The sequence below is a fragment of the Rosa chinensis genome, chromosome 2 (genome assembly GCF_002994745.2).
Source record: "Rosa chinensis cultivar Old Blush chromosome 2, RchiOBHm-V2, whole genome shotgun sequence".
NCBI classification, from domain to species: domain Eukaryota; kingdom Viridiplantae; phylum Streptophyta; class Magnoliopsida; order Rosales; family Rosaceae; genus Rosa; species Rosa chinensis.
This window is the reverse complement of record NC_037089.1, coordinates 78942759-78966056: the sequence shown is the minus strand read 5'-3', so window position 1 is coordinate 78966056 and position 23298 is coordinate 78942759. Positions and strand designations below refer to the sequence as shown.

At 37.8% G+C, this 23298-nt stretch overlaps 5 protein-coding genes across 5 annotated transcripts; 4 read left to right on the top strand and 1 right to left on the bottom strand.

Moving 5' to 3' along the window:
- Window positions 1–867: 867 nt before the first annotated feature.
- LOC112185504 (proline-rich receptor-like protein kinase PERK8) lies at window positions 868–6441 on the top strand. The gene is made up of 8 exons (XM_024323760.2): window positions 868–2530; window positions 3081–3488; window positions 3767–3853; window positions 4421–4491; window positions 4723–4799; window positions 4887–5034; window positions 5738–5899; window positions 5975–6441. Exons 1-8 carry the CDS (start codon window positions 1621–1623, stop codon window positions 6314–6316), a joined length of 2205 nt encoding a protein of 734 aa, XP_024179528.1. The 5' UTR covers window positions 868–1620; the 3' UTR covers window positions 6317–6441.
- A 681-nt stretch (window positions 6442–7122) lies between these two features.
- Window positions 7123–9387, top strand: LOC112185506 (cinnamoyl-CoA reductase-like SNL6). The gene is made up of 5 exons (XM_024323762.2): window positions 7123–7393; window positions 7492–7664; window positions 7975–8160; window positions 8290–8434; window positions 8665–9387. The coding sequence occupies exons 1-5, from the start codon at window positions 7177–7179 to the stop codon at window positions 8979–8981; spliced, it is 1038 nt and encodes a 345-aa protein (XP_024179530.1). The 5' UTR covers window positions 7123–7176; the 3' UTR covers window positions 8982–9387.
- Window positions 9388–10290: 903 nt separating this feature from the next.
- LOC112185505 (transmembrane protein 33 homolog) lies at window positions 10291–14308 on the top strand. The gene is made up of 9 exons (XM_024323761.2): window positions 10291–10584; window positions 11215–11311; window positions 11456–11586; window positions 12406–12531; window positions 12634–12754; window positions 12894–12978; window positions 13246–13359; window positions 13459–13498; window positions 13898–14308. The coding sequence occupies exons 1-9, from the start codon at window positions 10408–10410 to the stop codon at window positions 14048–14050; spliced, it is 1044 nt and encodes a 347-aa protein (XP_024179529.1). The 5' UTR covers window positions 10291–10407; the 3' UTR covers window positions 14051–14308.
- Window positions 14309–15203: 895 nt separating this feature from the next.
- On the top strand, window positions 15204–19337 carry LOC112188852 (probable isoprenylcysteine alpha-carbonyl methylesterase ICMEL2). The gene is made up of 11 exons (XM_024328080.2): window positions 15204–15660; window positions 16006–16082; window positions 16274–16343; window positions 16431–16511; window positions 16747–16821; window positions 17268–17369; window positions 17469–17609; window positions 17916–17981; window positions 18089–18232; window positions 18533–18623; window positions 18788–19337. Exons 1-11 carry the CDS (start codon window positions 15395–15397, stop codon window positions 18947–18949), a joined length of 1275 nt encoding a protein of 424 aa, XP_024183848.1. The 5' UTR covers window positions 15204–15394; the 3' UTR covers window positions 18950–19337.
- A 1348-nt stretch (window positions 19338–20685) lies between these two features.
- Window positions 20686–22966, bottom strand: LOC112189593. The gene is made up of 4 exons (XM_024328936.2): window positions 22825–22966; window positions 22145–22643; window positions 21567–22038; window positions 20686–21347 (listed from the first exon to the last, which is right to left on the bottom strand). Exons 1-4 carry the CDS (start codon window positions 22831–22833, stop codon window positions 20885–20887), a joined length of 1443 nt encoding a protein of 480 aa, XP_024184704.1. The 5' UTR covers window positions 22834–22966; the 3' UTR covers window positions 20686–20884.
- Between the last annotated feature and the right edge of the window lie 332 nt (window positions 22967–23298).

Genomic DNA, 23298 nt, shown 5'->3' with positions numbered 1-23298 from the left:
CAATTATGGTGACTTGATCAGATGGTTTTCATTAAAAACACCCAAAAGCCAAAAGCCCCGAAGAACATGATCAAACAAATGCAGCAAGTTAATAATTTGGAAGCTGTCTATGATTGTGGAATTTGTTTATTGACGCTTCTTCTACATGCGCACATTGAGACAACATGGCAGTTGGAGACTGTTTCTCCTCAATGAGAATGAGATCCCCCACCATTATTTATCGATCAAATCACCTCTCATGATCAAATACTTGTTATAAGTTTTAGCGTTGACTCTTAATTGGATTTCAAATCCTACGCGGCTTCATTCTTTGACTCTCATTTTTCTTTTATTGGCTTTTTATTTCAGCACCTTCTTTCCCCTTAACATTCTCTGATTTCAATTAACAAACGCTTGACTCCTAATTGGACAGTAGGAGTCACTAATACTTTAGTCAATTTCTGACACGGAAATAGTCTCTACCGCTCTGGTAGTAAACTGCCACATAATTAGAGGGTGCAGGAGTCAAATTCTAGAGTAATTGCACATTAACCTCATGAAAAGAACAACTCTGATTAACAAAGTAGTGTTAGCTTACCGACTTAATTTGTGAACCAAACAGATCTATAAAGCCAACATTTTTACCCCCCATATAGCCTTTTGTAAAAGCACCTCTGTTTCCTCAAAAATATTTCCAAAACAGAAAATACAATAGAAACACATCTAAATTCAATTACATGAAAAAGAGTCATAGTCATACCACTCGTTAATACAGTTCATCCTATTAATTAATTAAATACCAATTAAGAAAAACCGAACAGGAAGAAACAGCTAAAAACATCCTGACAAGACGTTACTTATTCTTAGAATTTCTGCCATCAGACTCTCTGTAATTTTACCATCATTGTCTTTAGCTGCTTTGCATGTGGAGATAGTGAAACTCTGTTCCCAAGTCGCCCCCACGTTTCTTTGCGTGGTTTGTGGGCTACACCTCTCCCACCATTTTCAACACCAAAAAACTCTTCCTTTCTTTCTTGACATTAACACTGTCAGGAATTTCGAAGATTCCTACCGTTCAGACCAAGACGATCTCCGAGATAGATAGGTACGAATTCTTGGAGCTTTTTGGCTTATTGGGTTTGTCTCTGTGCTCCATTTGGTGATCTGGGTGCTGCTGCATTTTCCCAGTAAATCTTGGGTTTGAAGCTTTGATAAAGTAGGCTGCTTTGATCTGAATTGTGCTCAGTTTTTTGGGGTTTTAGGGGCTTGGTTGTGTTCTTACAAGAGTTTTGTGAGCTGGGTGGTGATTGGATTTTGTGGATTTGGGTTTATCTGAGAACTCTTTGCTCAGTGTAATTTTGGTGACCGAGTAAACTAGTGTAGAAGACTTTGTTTTACCAGGTCATTTTGAATCGGGGGTTTCTGGCATTTTTGAAATCTCAGAGAATTTTAGCCATTAATGCTGGTTATCATTTGTCAATACTCTCTATAAGGAAGACATTTGCCTTTTGTAACGGTAGTTGATCTATGATTCTGATACTGAAAGCGACTGTTTTTTGCCTCTGAAATTTGAGAAGCTTCGTTTCATGGAAGCGATAACAATCCAAAAGTAGGCAGATTTCGCATTCAATTCATTCCAAAATGTCTTCAACAACCTCACCTTCTCCAAATTCTTCACCTTCTGCAAACCCACCAACCAGCTCTGATACCCCACCATCATCAAATTCCACAACTCCACAGTCCTCTCCTCCTCCTCCTCCTCCTCCAGCTGCCTCAGCTGCTCCCCCTCCAGTGTCATCACCGCCCCCACCGGTATCATCACCACCGCCTGCTGTAGCATCTCCACCACCAGCCTCACCACCCCCGGCGTCTCCACCTCCATCACCTCCTAAGTCTTCCCCTGCCCCTCCTCCAACGCCTCCTGCTTCACCCCCAGCATCACCTCCAGCAGCATCACCGCCACCTCCAACACCAACTTCCCCTCCTCCGGCGGCACCAGCATCCAATGTATCCCCACCGCCACCATCAGGAGACTCCCCTCCTCCCAAAGCCTCACCGCCACCTAAATCCCCTCCTCCTGCAGCTGATGCATCACCGCCTTCATCCACTTCTCCACCGCCACCAAAAGCACCAGAGAAGTCTCCTCCCTCCCCCACTGTTACACCACCTCCATCTGGTTCTCAGTCTTCTCCGCCACCAGCTGATAACACCCCTCCCAAGTCCACATCACCGCCGCCTTCAGTTCCCTCATCGTCGTCTTCCCCTCCTGCTCCGCCCACTAATTCATCAGCTCCTGCTCCCTCAGGCTTGCCTGCTATCCCGACACAGAAACCAACTGCAAAGTCAACTAATGATGCCAATGTAACGGCAAATGCCACACCTGGAAACACAAAAGTTAACACTGGAGGAGCTGTGGCAATTGGAATTGTGGTTGGGGTGCTGGTGCTCAGTCTTGTTGTGATGGCCGTGTGGTTCACCAAGAAGAAGAAGAGAAAAAGTGGGTCGAATCTTTACACCATGCCTTCTCCCTTTGCTTCATCCCAGAATTCAGGTATCATAATGAGCATACACAACATTAATTTTGTCATTTTCATGTTGGTCTCACTCTTAAGTTTTCCAACTTTTTTCATTGAGAAGGAATTAATTCTAGCAGCTTCCCCAAAGAATTGGGAGAGTTTTAATTGTGTAAATCACTGGAGAATGCTAATTGCATGCGTTTTTGACATATTCAGTTTTAAAGAATGTACATCATATTATATCATGGCATCATGCAATGTGCAAAGAATACAAGAATGTAAGATGCTTAATGAATTTTTGATACTGTGCTGATGCAGGACATGAGAAATTAGAGAAAATAGGAACAGCTTTAGAAGTTTAGAACTCTTATTGCAAAAGCCTTTCTAGATAGTTTATCCTCTAAACTAGGGATCTTAGTAGATAGTTCATGGCTGCTGTTATCTTATTATAAATTTATATGACCTGTAGGCTGTGACAGTAAAATTTTGTTGAAGTAAATCTTTTGAGTTAGCCAGCAAGCTTCAGTTGAATGTGCAATTGAGAACATTGAATTCATACTAATGTAACTTGCTTCTGCTCTCCAGATTCCGTATTTTTGAGGCCCCATTCTCCAGCCCCCCTTGTAGGAAATGGTTCTGGTAAAGAATTCATGTATGCACAATCAGAGTCTGGAGCAAGCAATTCAAGATCATGGTTCACATATGAAGAACTGATCCAAGCCACAAATGGATTTTCGAAACAGAATCTTTTGGGTGAAGGGGGATTTGGTTGTGTGTACAAAGGTATCCTGGAAGATGGAAGAGAAGTTGCTGTTAAACAGCTAAAAATTGGTGGCGGACAAGGGGAACGTGAGTTCCGAGCTGAAGTTGAAATTATCAGTCGAGTACACCATCGCCATTTGGTTTCCCTGGTGGGTTACTGTATATCTGAGCATCAAAGGTTGCTTGTCTACGACTTTGTTCCAAACGATACCCTTCATTACCATCTTCATGGTGAGCCATACTTAATTAATAGAAAGAAAATCTAAAATATTTGGGAACCTATAGGTCTTGATGACCCACCTGTTGGGTTTAATTCTCCAAGTGTAATTGATATTTTTCAGTAACTTTCTTAATCTCCTAATGGGGATTGTGGATTTTTGCTTCATTTTAATTAAGCTAGAAAATGAACATAATTATATGATTCCCATATACAGCATACAAAATGTAAATAATATATTCTCTCTTATGAAACAATGTGGCTCTAACTTTCATCCATTGAAAAATTTCAGGTCAGGATATGCCGATTATGGATTGGGCAACTAGAGTCAAAGTTGCTGCTGGTGCAGCTCGTGGGATAGCTTACTTACATGAAGATTGTGAGTTTCTTTTTCTATTGACTCTTACAATTTGCAATTCACCTTTCCTATGCCTTGGATTAGTTAAATGCAAATAACTCTGGAATGACAAGTGTTTTATGCTGTGTTGATTAGTGAATTCAATGAACAGAAACATGTTCTCCCATCATTTACATTTAAGAACATATAGTAACATATTCTATGTTATGGTCATTAATCAATAATCACGTAGCAAAGTAGATGCAAACACGGCTCTATACATCAGAAGTCTATAGTTGAAAAGACCTTTAATCATCTGAAATCATTACATTGAGAAAGAATGTTTGTGAACAGAATTTTCACATGTTCGAAACAAACAAGCTTCATTACTGAAATTTATGGTGCACTACTATTTTAAGTTTAATATACAGTATGGCACCCCAAAATCAAATGATATAAATGGACTGAACATAATGAGAAAGTGTTAACTTTGTTCATTCAGTCAACAATTGCCTCCAGTACTGTATTTATTATTTATGGCATAGTGTCTGATTCTATCTCTTCCTTCTCGTTCTCTCTCTGAATATTTGGTCTTAATGTGTTTGTCAGGCCATCCTCGCATTATTCATAGAGATATCAAGTCATCAAACATACTTCTGGATAGCAATTTTGAAGCTCAGGTACGCCTGTTTCTGCAAATTTTATCAAGAAAACAAAAAGATTAGCTAGTAAGAGCCTGTTACACGGAGGCATTCTAGTCTTCTGCTAAGAGCCTTTTAGCGATATTCATGGAATGCCTACAATGATTTCTTACATTGCCCTTGGCAGCTAGAGCTCATTCTTGCAGTCTCGAATTGTTAATCACTTGATTGCAATTGTTGGTTTAAAGATGCATTTGCTCTCACTAACAGGTTGCAGATTTTGGGCTTGCAAAGCTAGCATTGGATACAAATACACATGTAACCACACGAGTCATGGGAACATTTGGGTGGATACTTGTACTTTTTCAACCATGATTGTTCCCATTCTTAATCTTTTGATTTGTTCTGATGAATGGAATTGTGTGATTGTCCAGATACATGGCTCCAGAATATGCAACAAGTGGAAAGTTGACAGATAAGTCTGATGTTTATTCTTATGGCGTTGTACTTTTGGAGCTGATTACTGGTCGCAAGCCTGTGGATGGCTCTCAGCCATTGGGTGATGAGAGCCTTGTTGAATGGGTAAATTCATAAACACCAAAGTTATCTTTTGTAGATTCTGGAAATTCTTTTTCGAAAGTTTTTTTTTTTTTGATGAAAATCATACACTGTTGCATATTTCTGGTTATTTCTTTTGAGTAATCGGGAAGGTATCAGTTTTATCAGGATTTCAAATGGCCCAAAGTGAAACAAAGTTATGTTGATAGTGCAAGGCTTCATTCTAAACCAAATAATCAATTGACTTGCAAAGCCTTTTCTTTTCTTGTGTTAACACAGTGATGGATACTCTTTTCGCTCTATAAGGTCTCTTGTGGTCCAAAGTTCTCATTTCTGGTCTTACTTCCATAAAATTGCTTTCATAGAATAAACTTTTGGATAGAATATTGTTTATGCTCCTGTTGTTTGGTGTTTGTGGAATCTGAAACTTTTGGAGAAATTCTCTAGAAACTGAAACCTCAATCCTGAATTTGCTTGTAGTCCAAGTCAACAGGCTTTTTGGGGTACCCCACTCCAGCTTTGGTATCTTTAGCACACTTGATATCAAATTTGAGTTTTAGGCTTCTTGTACGGTCTGTTCTCCAGAAGGCCAATGATAGCTATGGAAAACTTACTCTGCCACTTGCATATCTTGTGTATTCAGAATGTTATGGTTGTCTACAATATCTAGAGCGTGCACCTTCTAGCATGGTTCAAAACATTGAATAACGGCTAAAATTTTCTCCAGGCTCGACCTTTGCTCACTGACGCAGTTGAAACTGGAGATTTTAGTGAGTTGGCAGATCCAAGGCTGGAAGAGAATTATGTTGAGAATGAAATGTTTCGAATGATTGAGGCGGCTTCAGCTTGTGTGCGTCATTCAGCTACTAAAAGGCCACGAATGAGACAGGTATGAAATATTGTATGCCTAGTCCCACATTTGGTCCGTACTGCAGTGAATTAATAACTTTTGTCCCCTTTGCAGGTGGTCAGGGCTTTAGACTCCTTGGATGATACCTCAGATCTCAGTAACGGAATGAAACCTGGCCAGAGTGAAGTTTTTAATTCCGCAGATCAATCTGCACAAATTAGAATGTTCCAAAGAATGGCGTTTGGTAGTCAGGATTACAGTACGAGTTACTTTAATCAAAGTCAGAGTAGCTGGAAAAGTAGAGATAACGGGGACCAAACTCGAAGTAGCTGGAATAGAGACCAGCGGGACCAGAGTAGAGAGCACGGAGACCAAACTCGGAGTACCTGGAGTAGAGACCAGAGAGACCAGGATACTGTAGTACCGATAGATAGATCTGGAGTATGGAACATTTGATACAATTTGAGGCACATGTTGCAATCTAGAGTTCAACCAACTATTGAAGAGCATCGACTTTGTTGGGCTGTTGGAACAAGGTTGTGTTGCTCATTCCTTGTAAATCTATACTCATTTTCGCATAATTTTTTGTGTTCTCTGCTAACATGAGTTTGTTGATGCCCATTTATGTATTCTTTTGTAATTTAGATTCATTGATACAGTATTATATGTAAGTTATTATTTGCAGTTTTTATATAGAAGGTATAAGATACATGCGTTAAAACAAGACTTGATGACACTATCAGTTACTAGAGAAAACAGTTCAATTACCAGAAAAACAATACGAGTTACTGGAAAAATAAAAAAATAAAACATGTTTAAACCCTTAGCATTTAAATTGCGTGCCCAATTATGTTTTGCTAATTTTTAATCAAATAAGGAGGGAGAAAATCGAATTTAATATACCAATATTTTGTTCGAGTAAATGCCTAAACTACTAGACCAAAAAGACGTTCATAATTCAGATGATGACAAAACACTCCTAACTAGTCTTAATCAAGCGGTTAGCATGTTGATCAAACTATTAACGGCTGCTATTGTTAACTATTTAAATGTAAAATATAGATTGATATCTAGATTAAGCTGGCGAATTAGAGAAAAACAATATTATACACAGGACCATGTCTACCTTATGTTGAGTGCACTTACCACCCTCGTGCCTTTCGTGATTTCATCTAACTTTCTCCATCTACCAGACCAAGGGACCAAAACAATAAAAGAGGCATTTACTTATGGGAGTTAGATTTATTTGTCTACCTTCTTGTTTTAAATATATGACATAAAACTCCACAGAGAGAGAGAGAGAGAGAGAGAGAGAGATGGCAATGGAAGAAGTGGTGCTGCCAAAGCCATTGATGATCTCTTTAGAGGAAGAACACAAAAACTGCGTAAACTACGCATTCAGGTGCAGTTGGGATATTTCAAGAGAGAAGAATCTGGTTTGTGTGACCAGTGGGAATTCTTACCTGGGTTCTCACATAGTTAGGGCTCTTTTGGCTCGCGGATATCGGATTCGAGTCACCATTCAAAACCAAGGTACCCAGCTAGAACTTCTCACAATCACCAACTGTTTTTGCCAAGTTATAATCTAGTTTTTGACTTTTCTTTTCGATCTTTATGTTGTGCATGAGTAGAGGATTATGAAGACATGAAGAAGCTAATGAGAGATGAAGAGATAAACCAACTAGAAAGTGTTGTTGTGGCAAAGATGGGAAACTTGGATAGGCTTTGTGATGCTTTTAGGGGCTGCCATGCAATTTTTCATACTTCTTCCTTCATTGATCCACATGGTGTCTCTGGTTATTCTGTAAGTTTGCGGTATATACTGATCAGAGCCTGTTTGGATTGTTTGAGTAGAGATAACTTTTGTTAATAAAGCTTGTTTAAAAGATCGCTATAAAAATAAAAGTTTAAATATTTTTTTTCCGGAAGACACTATAAAGTGATTCTGTAACTCAAGTAACCTTTTAACTATTTGTGCCAACTGATCTCAATATTCCGTTTCATTTTCTGAAAATGAATTTGTACTCTAGCTAGATCAGTAATGTAAGACTAGTTTATAGTGAGTTTTAGTTTTTTTTTTCCTGACAAATTAATTTTTGAATTTACATATTTAGGGACAAATGGCATTTCTTGAAACTGAAGGGGCAAAGAATGTGATCGAAGCTTGTGGCAGGGCAGCGCATGCAAAGAGATGCATCTTCACTTCCTCTCTTCTTGCTTCTATTTGGACAGGTGATAGTGAAAACAAGATCATTGATGAGTTTAGCTGGAGCAATGAAGAATTCTGCAGGGAAAACAAGGTATATAAAGAGTGAATTATTTATTGATATTATTTTGGTCACTTAACTCAGTAATTACAGCACTATATATGAACAAACTGTTGTGAACATTTGTCAATTTGTATTCACTCTTTTTTTTATGGGAAATAGCTTTGGCTGGCCTTGGGGAAGACCACTGCAGAGATGGCTTGTTGGAGAAAGTCAAAGGAAATGAAAGTCAATCTTGTGACAGTTTGCCCCGGCCTTCTCATGGACTCATATGCTCACAAGGACAGCTCTATACCCTATCTTAAAGGCAAATACTAAATACATCATAATCTACTTTATATTTTAAAATCCGAAATGTCCGTCTTACTAGACAGGTTGACATGTTATGTTGTCAAACTGTCAATGTTGACATACTTTTGAACCAAAATTCATTTGGTTATATTAACTATCTAACAGAACAACATGTCACAAAGCTACTCGAAAACATGCATTTTCCCTTACATAATGCTTGACTTGCATTTTTTGATGTGTTTATAGGTGGCAAGGACATGCTAAAAAATGGTCACCTAGCCATTGAGGATGTGAAGAAGGCTGCAGAGGCGCACGTCTATGTATATGAGGCCATGGATAGTGGAGCATGTGGGAGATACCTGTGCTTTGGGAAGGTTGTAAGAACAAGAAGTGAAGCCCTTGAACTAGAAAACATGTTAAGGGTTCAGGGTTTGTTATCAGGAGGAAGCCTTGAAGTTTTTGACGAAGAAACAGGTGCAGAAATAAACAGCATGCTTAGTAATGCAAAGCTGGTCAGATTGATTCAAGCTTCTCAAAGATTATCGTGCAAGCCAGTAGTTTAGATTCATGACTGCATATTTGCCAAACAAAGAGCGGAGAATCCTGGTGAGGAAAAGAGATTGAGAGTAAAAGAGGGAGAGAATGGTAGCCATAGAGTAGAGGAAAGCTTCATGACAGTCTTTACAAGTACTGCGAGGTACGAAGTTTACAAATCACATTGCTAGAAAAGGATGTCGGAAATTATGACCAGCAAATTTAGCGGAAACGGAATGATTACTTTGTGGCCTATGCCATGGTGCTTGTCCTGTGTTTAGAAGATTTTGAATCCTTAATATTGAACTAGTAATCTCGGTAACAAAGCATTGTTTTACTGATAAAGCTTGTGAGATTGATCCAATCTTCTCAGAAAGTAGCTTAAATCCATGACTGCATTTGGAAAACAGAGATGTGAGAATTCTATTGAAAAAAGATTGAGACTGAAAGAGAGGGATGGGTAGCCACAGGGTAGACAAAAGCTTGATGACAGTCTTTTTCGAGTGGTGAAAGCTAGTTCGCAAATCACATTGCTAGAGGAGGATGTTGCCACCAGGCAAATTTCTTTTTGGCCTATATATGCCATAGTTTACATTATTGAATTAGTATATACTATTCGGTGGAACCGTGGAAACCCTTGATAACGGGCAACATTAGTTTTTAAGTTAACAAATCGGGCAAGGTTTAAGATGGAGAGCAGATTTGAATATAGAACTTCTACAATATTTTTCTGGAATTGAGGTACCCATAAAGTTGAGAAGCTCAACATAACACTAACAATATATATTTTTAAGTATATATCGATGGAAGACATATAACTAATACCCCGTATCTTAGAATTTATTATTATATAAAAAAAATTCACTCATAACTAAAGCGGACAATCTTATCAGCCAACTCGTTATACATATTCAAGAGTCATAAAAAATTTGAGATACTTGTACAGAGCCATGAGCTCTCGAATTTGTTCTACAATATCGTATCGTATGCAGCAAAACATGGTTCATTTGATTATTGCTTGGATTTAGACTTTCATTTGCTCGAAAATTTTATTGATAAATGGGGTTTAACCGATCAAACTACGGGAACCAAATTGATCACAACTACTAGTCTGGAGTCTATATCGAACCAAATAGAATAAAAAAACCACAATGTGTGACACCTGGTCCAATCTCTCTTTTGTTTTCAAAACTGAACCGAACCGAACTGAACCGAATTAACCAACTCGAAAAGCCCAATTCACCTAAGTGGTTAGCAAAAGTTAGCTTGACCAAAACGGCGTCGTAATCGTATGGAAGCGAGTAAAAGTAAACGAGACCGAGAGGAGTAGGAAGTGTTTAGAGTTGGTTAGTTAAGTTCAGGTCTGTCTCTCTCTCTATTTATCTCTGCAGAAAGGCAACAAGAAAAAGTAAGAAGCGAGTCTGAGTCGCAGAGAAGCATCGCCGATCTTGAATAATGGGGGAGGAGAGAGACGACCCACAGAAGCTGAAGAAGATAGCGGCGGCGGCTTACGACTACGAGAACGACCCGAGATGGGCCGACTACTGGGCCAACATCCTCATCCCGCCTCACATGGCCTCTAGCCCTGACGTCATCGGCCATTTCAAGCAGAAGTTCTATAAGCGCTATATTGTGAGCAGCCCGCTCTCTCTGTTCTGTTCTGTTCTTCAATTTCGAATCTTTACTAGGATTGATTGCTGATCACTGTTTTTTGCTTGCGAATTTGGACTCTGGAGCCTCCAATCTCATCTGGGTTTTATCTGTTTTGGGTGATTTGGGATTGGGTTTCTGGGGTTTTGTTCTTTGGTGGGTTGTGAATTTGGTTTATTGGGTTTTTATGTTGGTTATTTCTGCACTGAGATTTTCTTTGGATTATAGATAGATTGGAGCTGGGTTTCCTTGTTTTGTTCGTCAAGAAATTTGATTTTTTTCATTTGTTATCTTCTAGTGATTATGATTTTGTTACTACCGCGTTTTCTGTTTTCTGCGAATCGGGTGATTGAGCCTTTAGGAAATTGTGTGCCTTTAGTTTCTGGGATCGTATGCCCTCTTCATAATTGTTCAGTTCTTTTAAGCGTTCACTTATTAGGATTCTGGTGAATGACATACTTCTTGGCTTTGCTGGTTGACCCTTTTGGAATCATAATTGATTGGATTGGAGTTAGGTGGCTTTTAAAATGATGTCGAATCCCATAACTTCAAGTTATCTGCTCTGACTTGTTTGCATATTGACAAAGTTTTACACTTGGATTTCATGACTAGGATCCTGAGCTTCTGGTAGATGCAATGTCCGGCAGCAGCCCTCCTCCTCCGCCAAAGAGGCCATCAGCATCGTCCCGGTCTACAAATGACAGTGCAGGTTGTAATGCAATCATTTTTCTCTATTACTGTTAATAAGATAATCAAGATTTGCTCAAATTGTCATGCCATACAAAGAAATCGAGTTTGTTTGCTCTTTAGTAGCCTGCAATTTGATAGCAAGTTGAATTTGATGAGTGTGTAGGATCGACTCCTAGAACATCAGGAACAGCAGCAGCATCAGGAGCATCAGGAACATCAGGATCATCAGCAACAAGCGCTCCAACTTCTCTGCGTTGGGATCACCAAACCATTCAGTTTTCTGTTAATGCTTGGGTACAGTCAATCTACTCATCATGCATACTATACACAAATATACTTGTTTAAGTTTGTAAGATTACACATTTAAATCCACTTATGTTCACACCGAACCGACTTTGTTTATTTTTCCCTAACTTGCTGTCATACTTTTCCTTAGCATTTTCCAAATCAGCCATATTTTCAAGAAATATCATGCTAGTGTATGTAATTTTTCTATTTTTTATTCACCTCTCAATATCCTTGAAACCAGGCTCAGTAATACTGAATGTGAGTTATACATTGATAAACTCATATCAAAGAATATATATATATATATATATATATATATATATATCAATAAACAGATGCTGTTCATTAAAGTTTCTGTTAACTGCTTCAGTAATAAAAATGGTGGGAAAGGCACCGAGTCTGGACACGTTATCATTTTTCTGAACTTTCAGAATTTTTTTTATTTTTTATTTTTGTTTCTTCAATCCAAATGTGAACTGCTGTAGTTCAGTTGTCTAAGGTTCCTTCTTTCTGAATTTCTCATGCATGGCCTACTAGTATACATGTGCTCCTCAAGCAAGAAGCAAAGTTTGCTTGAGATTGTAGTGTTTAAAACTGTGTTGTTTGTGAATCCAAACTCTCATTCACTGATTCAAAATAACTATTCAGTGATTTATATATTAGGCAGTTGATTTTGAATGAAAAAGTGAGCTTAATAAATAATTATTTTTTGGTCAGAGGTCTTGTAACATACATAGTACTCCTAGCTACTCTTGCTAGTTTGGGTAACATTTCAGTAAATTGTCTGTTGTTATTGTTCAATCTGTACTTTTTTCTTCACTTCAGGTGTTTCTTGTGGCTGTGCTTGCCATTTTCCCATTGGTGCCTAGGCACCTTTCGAATAGAGCATATCGGCTTTCTTTTATGGGCACAGCGTGTTCCTCTCTTTATTCCACATACTCGCTCTATGGGGTAAAAACTCAACTTTAGATTCACCAACTTTGTGCTATTATTTCATTGGTTTATTTATGGTATCCTTGCTCTTATTTCATTGACTTATCCTTGCTGTTTCAGAAACCGAGGGACTGGAACTTACAGGGTTTGCAAGTTTACTTTCGGTCAATAGTCATGTCTAAAGATGTTATCTACTTGATATACTGCTTGACCTTTGTCACATCCCATCTTTCTCTCAAATGTGAGCATTTCTTATTCCTCAAGCTCTCTCTCTCTCTCTCTCATCTTCTTCTTCTTCTTCTTTTTGTTTTTTTTCATCTTCCATTATTGCACTTCTTTTCTTAGTTGTCTCTAGTTTAATTATGTGATCTCAATTGCAGTCGCCTTGATTCCCATTCTATGTCGGGCTCTCGTACATGTTGCCAAGTTCCTTAGGCGCAACTTTAGTCAATCCTCATTGTACAGGTAGGAAATTTGGTGCTTAACAGTGTTGCCTAATATTGGATCTGTTAGGTTTCTCGTCTTCTGAAAGAATGATGTTTCATAGTACCTTTTGTTATCTGAATCTAATGTTATGACACTGCAAATTGGTAATTCTTAGGATCTACCATGTGGAATCCTTTCAGGATTCGCGGAGTGCTTTCACATGATTGTTTAGTATACAGTCCAACTAAATATTTGCTTCTTCTGTTCTCTATGGGGTCATAATCTCTTTTCCTTGATGGTAAACAGGAAATACTTGGAAGAGCCTTGTGTTTGGGTCGAGTCAAACACAACTACCCTCAGCATACTCTCTTCACATGCTGAGATTGGAAATGGCTTTCTTTTGATTATATCTTTGTTCTCGTGAGTTGCTTGGAACGACTTTCTGTGGTTTTTTCTTGAAGATAGATTTATATTTTGTTTTTATAATTCTTTACTAAAATTCTTAATTTGTTCTCATAGGTGGCAGCGCAACATTATACAGACATTCGCATATTGGCAGGTGGGATTCATTTCTTTTATTACAAATATGTAATGACATCTTTTATTCTGGGGTCAAAGTTGTTCCAATTGTGTTATCACGTTCACTCTCCCACCCTCGCCTACACGTGCACAATGCATGCACACACTGATGCATGCAAGCATGCGTGAATTAGTGCACCAAGCTCATCCTCCTTACAGTACTTATTACCTGGTAGACATTATTCTTCTCATTAACTATGGAGGTTAGAAGTCGAGCTTGTCCATACTAAGTCCAGGTGGTTAATTTGGGTAATGATGTTGTTCCTATCTGCCATTGTAGAGTCAGGAAGCGTCTAAGGTGATTTTGAGTATATGTTTATGGTTATCTAAACTTATAGCAGAGGTGAATGATACAACTTCTTTGCGACATGTTTTGCAGCTATTGAAGCTCATGTATCATGCTCCGGTGACTTCTGACTACCATCTGAGTGTGTGGACTAAGATAGGGAGGACAGTTCATCCATTCATCCACCGCTACGCCCCATTCTTGGAGACACCCGTTTCTACAATCCAGAGATGGTGGTTAAGGTAGAGACGGAAAGACGAGGGAGAAGATTTAGAGGGGCAGTGAATTTCAATGGAAATTTTCTTGAATGCTCATAATCTAAAGAAAAACCTGATGTCAGATATATTGGATTAGCAAATGTTCATTTGGATTCTAGGATATGGATAAAGTAGAAAGTATCTCCACTGAGGTTGTGTTGAGTTTCTAGTTCTACTATGAACCAACTATTTATTGAACTTTTATCTTTAGTTCTGATCGATGTATGAAAATTTTGCTTGATAGCTAGGCATTGCTAGTTGGGATTACCAAAAATCTTATTTTCTGGTTTTTCTTTATAACGTCCTTATAAATAAATAAAAACATTGCTGGAGCAAAAGTTTGAAATTTGGTAGTTATTTTTAACGGTTAGACAATTTAAGAAAATTATTTTCATTATTGGAGATGCTTTAAGAAAGCTATTTTTGCCTAGTTTTATTTATTTCCTTAAACAAGATGACACACTATTGGGTTTTGATTCTTTTGATAGAAATTATTCTATGCACCGACGGTGTAAGTGATCAAATCTTTATAAAATAATCTCAACCCTTGATATTTATTATTAATTTTATTTTTAATAAAAAAAATATATTTTATGTTGGTGCAACTGCACGGCCGTACTCTGAATAATCTCGGTTCTTTTGAATGTCTTCTCAGTAGTCTGAAACCGCAATTTTGGTTGGAAATCACGTGTACTTGAGGAACGTGTTTCTAACAGAAGACTACGACATTAAATATACGCATCGTTGTCAACACTCTTTAGTGACACAGACATAATAGCTAGTTGAGGTCCATTTTCCTTCGTCCAAAACTTAGGGCCATCCATGGCTACGAAACCTAATATTAGGTGGTGGTCCTTTTTTTTTTTTAATTTTTTTTTTTATGAAGACGGCAAAGGCTCCCCATTGGCGGTCAAATTTTACGAACCGCGAAGACCTGACAATGGTGACGTGAATGGCCTGATAAGGTCACAGCCAGTCCATCACGTTCCTCATCATTATTAATTATTAGATTATAATGCGTAGATTCTCTCTGTAAAATTGTCATACCGGTGGGGCCCATCCGGATCGGGAAATGCGCCACGTGGGCAAATTTGTATTCTAGACACACAGGCTGACGCTCCCTGCTGCATAATAAATATGGGGCAGAGGTCTCTCCTCTCCGTTTCCGAGTGAGTCTAGTAGTCTCTTCTCCACCACGACCACGTTCATGCTCTCCACGTGAACCGCTTGTACCGCTTGTACCATATATAGCCTCACACTTTCCCCTCCGCCAAAATTTTCCGCCTTCCATTTCACACCTCCAATCCCAATTCCAATTCAAATCGAATCTCCGATGGACTCCACGGCCAGCCTCCGGCAATCCTCCTCGTCCGCCGCGGCGGAGGAGGTGATGGAGATGGAGACCAAGCCATTGCTTACCAAGTTCCTGACCTATCCTCCTCCGGTTGCTGCCCAGCGTCGCCGTGCCAAACTCGGCTCGTCTTCGCCGGCCACGCCGCGTCCTAGCCGGCAGAATTCGTTCGGCCGGGATATAGGTCACGCGGCCAAGGAGACTTACTTGATTACTAGCCTCAGCTTCACGCTCCTTCGATACCTCGGGTACTATTTCTTCGAAGCCTTTTCAGATTCATTTTTGCTGTTGTAGATCGCTGAATTAGATGATGAATATTTGTTGATTGTGTAGAAGCTAACATGTATCTAATAGAAATGATTTTATTTTATTTTATTTGTAATTATATATTGAGAGCATTAATTATCTGGATTCAGTCTTTTTTCTTTTTCTTCTTAATTATGGAATTTTTTTTTTGTTGTTAAATAAAATTAAAATCTGTTAATTGTATAGAGTTACATGTGTGATTAATTGAAAATGATTGATTGCACAGGACCTGCTTAGTCTTAATTCTGAAAATTTCGGGTTGTTTCTAATCATTTATTTTCATTCAGGGTAGGCTACCGGTGGATCACAAGATTACTTGCTCTTGCTTGGTATGCCATGTTACTTATGCCGGGATTTCTTCAAGGTTTGTGTAACTAAATACTCGTTCATTTGTTAGTTGCCAATTTGAATTTTTCCTTCTACTAGTAAAGCGATTTCTGGAAAGAAAAGAGTGCACGGAAATGCATGCCTATTGCATGATAATCTGGGATATTTTTTTTTGTTCGTAGGCCAATAGATGATAACTCAGAATTCTTGCTGTTTTTTGTTCTGCAGTTGCATATTGCTATTACTTTTCAAGCCAGGTCCGCCGTAGTATTGTTTATGGAGATCAACCAAGAAATAGGTAGGTGAACTATGTTAAAGGTTACGTATGTTGTTCTTTCCTTTTAAACAGAATTTGTAAACCATTTTCACCATGTATCGTTTACAGGTTGGATCTATATTTACCGACAAATACTGATGGGAAAAAGCCGGTTGTGGTGTTTGTAACTGGTGGAGCGTGGATTATTGGGTGAGTTTTTATTTTTTAATAGATGAAAGTAGTGATTAACAACTCTTGGAAATTGTTAGTTCAGTAATTCTTGAATATCTCTTCTTGTTCTTTCATGAATTCATATAAAGGCGTAGAGATGATATTGTCCTTTTCTTTCAGGTGAAGCATATTTAGATTAAATTTCTGCTTAGGTATGTGTAGGCATTTAGTTATTTATTTGACATTAAGTTTCTACAGTTTCATGCTGGTTTAGGTATAAAGCATGGGGTTCTCTTTTAGGTCTGCAGTTGGCTGAAAGAAACATCATAGTGGCATGTGTTGATTACAGGTAATTGGCTTTATTTAAAGCGTGTAACATGCAATTGCATACTTGGATATGTGCTATGACAAAAGTATTTTAAAAGATGATCAGGCACTTCTTATTAAATAGTTGTATTAGTAAGAAAACTACGATTTTCTGTATTATTTTCTTAAAGCACTGCAGTCAAAATGGCAATGAACAGGTTATAGTCATTTATCAGTTGTTAATGACTAAAAAAAGTTGATTAGACATGGATAATGATGCCAATGTGTCAGTTTCCATATCATGATCGCTGACCTGGAACCTAAATATAAGCATTCTAAAGGATAAGGAGAGCCTCTTTTTTGTGAAGTTTGCCTTTCTATATATTCAAGATTTACTTATATCATGTAACCATCAAGTATACAGCATTCACATCCAGTTTGTCCTCTACCTTGCAAGTGATGTTGATGTGAAACGTATGATGTATGCAGAAATTTTCCCCAGGGTACCATCAGTGATATGGTTGAAGATGCTTCTCAGGGTATATCATATATCTGCAACAATATAGCAGACTATGGAGGTGACCCTGACAGGTAAAAGTGTCATTATTTTGGTCTTCCTTTGCTCATACCACCTTGTAAATGTGTGATTAATTTTTTTCCCCTTGGTCCATTTGCGATTTTCTTGAGTAGAATCTATCTAATGGGGCAATCTGCTGGTGCGCATATTTCTTCTTGTGCTCTCTTGGAACAAGCGATCAAAGAATCTAAGAAGGAAGAGATCATTTCTTGGAGCGTCTCTCAGATAAAGGCTTACTTTGGTTTATCTGGCGGGTAAAGTTTATTTGTTGCATTATTATTTATCTAGTGGTGGTGTACTGTATTTGAGAAAATTTATGAATGTGTACTGTATTTGATCCAATGTGTCCTGAATTAGGGATGAGTAGTATATGATAGCAGAAACGTTTCCATGAGTTGATAACGTTTCCATGAGTTGATATACTTCTGCCACATAAGTATTGCAATGTGTAGCATCATGATGCATGACTAATGACCATTTTCCGCTTTGGTATATTGTTGATTTCTCTTTTGATTGACAGCTATGGATAGGTTAATAAGTTTATGTATTTCTCTTAACAGGTATAATTTATTTAATTTAGTTGATCATTTTGATAGTCGTGGACTGTATCGATCCATTTTCTTAAGGTACTTACCAGATGACCTTTTGCTAGCCACTCGTTGGCACAGTTGCTACCTTATATTTTCTCTTCTGTCTTGGTTCATGGAGTTATTGTTCTGACTTGTCATTACAGCATTATGGAAGGTGAAGAATCCTTCCATCAATTCTCTCCTGAAGTTAGAGTACAGGACCCAAACAATATAGATGCTGTTTCTATCTTGCCTCCTATCACTCTGTTCCATGGAACTGCAGATTATTCGATACCATCAGATGCCAGGTTAGAATTTTCTTGATATAATAGTTTCATATAAGGTACTGATGCCTCCTGTCGACTTGGTGCATAAATAGTGCCTAAATCCTATAAAAGAAGTATTACCCTTATTCAGTGCCAACACATATTGTTCTTAAACAATGGAGGTAACTGTTATATAGTAGTTAAGACCTTGAAAGATATGTGGTATGCATTTAGCATAAAACTCCCACCGCTTGGTCCATTTTGACACATTTGGATCTTAATTTTTCTCAAAAGTTTATTAGGGTGTTATATTTTTAAAAACTAATGTGTTACTATGTGCAGTAAAATTTTTGTAGATGTTCTTCAAAGGTTAGGAGCTAAAGCTGACTTGGTATTATATGATGGAAAGACGCATACAGACTTGTTCCTTCAAGTAAGTTTCTGATGTGAGCCTTGTACAATTGTCACTATCACAAATTTATGGCCTATACCGTAGTCATATTTTGGTGCAGCCAAGGGTTATAGAAATCAGAAGGATAGCAATCTGAAATAGGACACTAGGAATCTATCTATAATCTAACTCTCTGCATGTTGCAGGATCCATTAAGAGGTGGTAAAGACGAAATGTTTGACCAAATAGTTGCCGTAATACATGCCGATGATAAGGAAGCTCTTGAGCAAGATGCTGTGGCACCTCCTAGAAGACGCCTTGTTCCTGAGATCTTGTTGAAGTTGGCACGCAACATCAGCCCCTTTTAGGCCTCACACTTGTCATTGTTCATCACCAGTTAGGTTGACAGAAAGCAGAGGATATTCAATCAGTTGGTGGAGAGGTCCAAATCATTTTGGATAGCGACTACGATGAGGTGGTCCATTGGTTGAAAGTTACAGATGAGTGGTCTCAGAATATAATCTGGAGATCTATACTTGTAATCTAATTCTTTCACATAGTAGAGAATTCGCAATTGTTCATGTCGTTGTATTAAACCAGTTTCACTTCTCAGCATTATCATTTCCAAAAATCCACTAGGAATATATCATTTTCGTAATCTGAAGATGGAAATATTGAACACAGGGCAAAAACACAGCTTCTCTAACTTTTGTCACATGGAAATTACTTGAATAGAAAATGATGGTATTTTGATAAGAAATAAATATTCTGCATTTTGTTTTGAGATGGACAAGTTGTTTTTCATGTGTTCCATAGGTATATAATCATGCTTCCCTTCGTCTAAAAAAAAAAAAAATCATGCTTCAGAGTTCAGGCATAACAGGCAATTGGCAGAGCAAAAAGACATGCAGCACTTACAGCTGCTAAAAACTGTGCTCTACCGTTTCTGCGTCTACATAACTTTGAAAATATTCAAATTTATGAACAAAATCGTAACATAAATTTGATTAACATTATATAGAATCCAAGTCACCAAGGAAAGTATGACAAGATAATTAGTATACGGGTTGGTAACCGGTGTAGTACTATAGTTAAAGCAGCTGTCATTCACTGAATGCATCGAGGCAAATAACTTGATAACAGAGACACGGTTTGCAACATGAGATGAAAATATATAGTTACCAAGCATTCCCCAACTCTGGAAGACAAGACGTTTATCAATGAAAGTTTCTTCTTCTCAAAAAAACAAAAAAAACAAAACAAAACAAAACACTGTAAGACAAGACACCACACAATAAACAGAGAGAATAAGGTTATATGACAGTGAGAATCAAAACAAAGAAGATTGAATAAATACCAATGGGAGAGGCATTCAAAACTGAAAGAGGTGCATGGCTGTAGTAACACTAGTAACAATGTAGAAGAGACAAGTGATGACCTCCTATAATAACATTCTTGAAGAGAAAGTTTGCATCTTTGCCAAGGAAAACTCATCGTTTCAACTCATATGCAATATATCCCCTTGTTCACAAATGTTGGAGGAGATTATGTTTACAAGGAGAGATTTCTTATAACTATTAAATACACATTTCCGGAATCTGAATCACCCATACACCCCTATCTTAAGTACATTGCATTGGTAGAAGGGGAGCTCTTACGTACATATTACTGATCCACAGATTATATATATCAAACAATTGACAAAGGAAAAGATGAATGATATGCAGATAAAAGTTCTTTTACTTCTAAACTGTTTATTATTACTTTAATTACTGTAAATCAAGAATGCTCGAATGTACATCGCCTTGCAGGCACTTGCTTGGATCTGCGATGTTATCTCAATATTTCATAAAGCAAAAATGGATAGGAACTTAAGGCCTTCTACACTTGTAGCCGACCACCTATAGATTGACCTCTTACTTTGCCAAAAATTGTACGTGAAAACTAATCACATGCCCTGTTTTACTGTTTACCGAGTGAAGTCTCAGTCTATATGTATAACTTCACCAACAACAGATGAATGAGAAAGAAATCGAAACTGCAGCATAAGGTAAAAAAAAAAAAAAAAAAAGAACAAGCTGATGATATTAATCAATGAGAAGAAAATACTACAGAGCATTATCAACTAAAACTCATTATTCAGTTGGAAGAACACATGTCAATCAAAAGTAAAAACCTCCTTAAAATATATTTGTGAAATAAGAAGAACAAAACCGGAAAGGGACCAAATCAATAACCTCCTTTAGCAGTAACATATAGAACATTGAACTCGACCTGAGTAATGATGCAATGAGTTACCAAACTCAGTGATATATAGGGTTAAACCCAGCAAATGTTCTCTCCAACTCCAGCTCCACACAAGTCTCAAAACGGTAGTAGTTTCCTCGTGTAAATGCCTCAACCAACTTGTGACCGAGTAGGTCAACATGGTGGTAGAAGTTCTTCTTTCGTGTAGCAACTAGCTTGAGATTCTTGTGACCATCCATTATGATTCCTAGGGTATGGTTCGACATTGTACACCCATAAATCTCTAGAGACTTGAGATTTGGAAAAGATTTAGCTAGCATGGATGCTGAATCATCGTCCATCCATCCATATAAACTAAGCTCACTTATAAATGTGCAATTAGCTTGGAGATGAGAAAAATTATTTGCAGAAATGTCGATGTGTACCATTCTCAAATTCTTCCACTTCGGTGTAACTGACTCAAGAAAAACATCTCCCCTCAACTTTTTAGGTACAGAAAGATTAAGTAGTTCCGGTGTCCTGCAGGACCCATCGACAGGCATAACATTAGTTAACTTTATATATCAAACCCCGAAATTGATAAACATCTCATAGTTAAAGGAAAAGAAAATAAATAGAAATTGAATTCATTTCATTGTTAAGATGAAGAAAATATATAGAAACTAAATTTTAAGAGACTTAGCTTAATTATCGATTATATAAGAGGGATTTAGGTATTTAAAAGAGAAGCTAACGTACTTTTGAGCGATCCGAGTGAGGACTTCACTGGTGATGAATGCAGTCCGCTCGGGCAAGTAAAGTGTTACCCAAGGGATGGCGGGTCGGGAATTTAAGACAATCCTGAGGTATAGGAGTAAAACTCTTTCCCTTGATTTCCAGGGATATGAATCAAGGAGCCGCAGATCAAGCTCATTGTTATTAGGTGGAAACATTACATCGGCCACTGCCAATTGCCATGAACGGCAGACATAACAGGGATAGAATGACCAATATGGAAATGGTAATAGCTTAAAGATTTTTACCATAATATCTTCTGGCATTGTATCCCACGGTCGCACATCTTCCTCTGCTAGTGCGAGGTTAATGTTTCTTTTAATATTGTTCCTCTTCTTTTTCACCCTAACTTGATCACCTTCACAATTCTCAGATCTTTTACCGTTTGCTTCATTGTTCCTCTTCCCCTTCCTCACCCCGCCATCATCTTTGGCAACTGCATGAAAAAGTTAATAGTATTTAGTAAGCAAAAATAAATCTATCTAGATGGTGTAATGTAAACAGTATATTGATCATGAACAAGTAGACGAAACTCAACATACCTCTAAGCGATTGCATATGCCAATGCTGGGACAAGAGGTAATCTAGTCGTAATATAAAAATAAATTTACATTTGGGAAGAAGGGCATCTAGTTTATCATCTGTTACTATGATCCTCTCTGCAGTTAGCAAACCCTTTTCCCGGCTATAAGCCACAATTTTCTTCACAGCCTCCGCTCGCGTCATTTCGGATCCTCCTCCTACAAGCTCCTGAAGCTGTGGAGACACCCTACATATCTCCGGCACCTTTCTCTTTCTCTTTCTCTTTCTATTTCTTTTTGTACCCTTGCTTTCATTCACATCCTCTTTCCCATCATCAAAAAAGATATCGATATATTCTTGGATGGAACGGTGTTCTGGGTTCGATAGATCAACCCGAAAATCTTCCTCCAGATGCCTGCGAACGCTTCCGGCGGTGGCGGCCTCCAGATCCCAAGTGCTAAGGATATCCGCTAGCAGTGCCAGGAGGTGCGTGTGATTCGGTACCGAGGATGTACGTAACTGCAGTATATTTGCAATTCAATATGGCGGTATTATAATCATCATCATTATCTTTTGAACTTCAACTGACATGATCAAAGTGTAACAAAAGAAATTGAAAAGCAGTATATTATTTAGGTTTTGGCGGTTTCAACAAAAAGTAAATAAATAAAGGAATTTCTTCCTCAAATCTTCATCAAACCTTGATCATTAAAACGATCAGGCTTTTGAGATCTTCTTCAAAACCTTGAATATATAAAGTTCTAATTGCTGAAGTCCGGCGGCCTTAGGTCAAGGAATGTATGTAATTGACTCAAGGGGGCAGATATATAGCCACCTAAAATATATACTCCAAATCATACTCTTGTTTTGTGAAGTTTGCCTTTCTATATATTAGCCCAATTGACTTTTATTTTTATTTTTTTAATTTTAAGAAGTTATCTCTCCTGATATTGGGGAAGTTTATCCTTTTTTAATGGGAAGTATTGTAAATTTTTGAAATATGACATAGTTAATTGACTATCTTATTCTCATATAGAAATAATTTATTTATTAATATTTATATTATGTGAGGACAAATATGGTAGTTCAAAAATTTAACAATTCCTTTGAGAATTGGCTTAATTATATAAGATAAGATATAGCCTCTTGTTTTGTGAAGTTTGTCTTTCTATAT

Bases quoted from the DNA above. Each gene is read 5' to 3' on its own strand.
- LOC112185504 (XM_024323760.2), top strand. From the start codon at position 1,621: ATGTCTTCAACAACCTCACCTTCTCCAAATTCTTCACCTTCTGCAAAC. The intron at 3,854-4,420 runs GTGAGTTTCTTT...TGTGTTTGTCAG, and splicing joins AGCTTACTTACATGAAGATT to GCCATCCTCGCATTATTCAT. The intron at 4,492-4,722 runs GTACGCCTGTTT...TCTCACTAACAG, and splicing joins ATAGCAATTTTGAAGCTCAG to GTTGCAGATTTTGGGCTTGC.
- LOC112185506 (XM_024323762.2), top strand. From the start codon at position 7,177: ATGGCAATGGAAGAAGTGGTGCTGCCAAAGCCATTGATGATCTCTTTA. The intron at 7,394-7,491 runs GTACCCAGCTAG...GTGCATGAGTAG, and splicing joins AGTCACCATTCAAAACCAAG to AGGATTATGAAGACATGAAG. The intron at 8,161-8,289 runs GTATATAAAGAG...TATGGGAAATAG, and splicing joins AATTCTGCAGGGAAAACAAG to CTTTGGCTGGCCTTGGGGAA.
- LOC112185505 (XM_024323761.2), top strand. From the start codon at position 10,408: ATGGGGGAGGAGAGAGACGACCCACAGAAGCTGAAGAAGATAGCGGCG. The intron at 10,585-11,214 runs GTGAGCAGCCCG...TTTCATGACTAG, and splicing joins AGTTCTATAAGCGCTATATT to GATCCTGAGCTTCTGGTAGA. The intron at 12,532-12,633 runs GTAAAAACTCAA...TTGCTGTTTCAG, and splicing joins CCACATACTCGCTCTATGGG to AAACCGAGGGACTGGAACTT.
- LOC112188852 (XM_024328080.2), top strand. From the start codon at position 15,395: ATGGACTCCACGGCCAGCCTCCGGCAATCCTCCTCGTCCGCCGCGGCG. The intron at 17,610-17,915 runs GTAAAGTTTATT...TTCTCTTAACAG, and splicing joins TACTTTGGTTTATCTGGCGG to GTATAATTTATTTAATTTAG. The intron at 18,233-18,532 runs GTTAGAATTTTC...TACTATGTGCAG, and splicing joins TCGATACCATCAGATGCCAG to TAAAATTTTTGTAGATGTTC.
- LOC112189593 (XM_024328936.2), bottom strand. The intron at 22,039-22,144 runs GTATGTTGAGTT...TTTTTCATGCAG, and splicing joins GCATATGCAATCGCTTAGAG to TTGCCAAAGATGATGGCGGG. The intron at 21,348-21,566 runs GTACGTTAGCTT...TGGGTCCTGCAG, and splicing joins CTCACTCGGATCGCTCAAAA to GACACCGGAACTACTTAATC.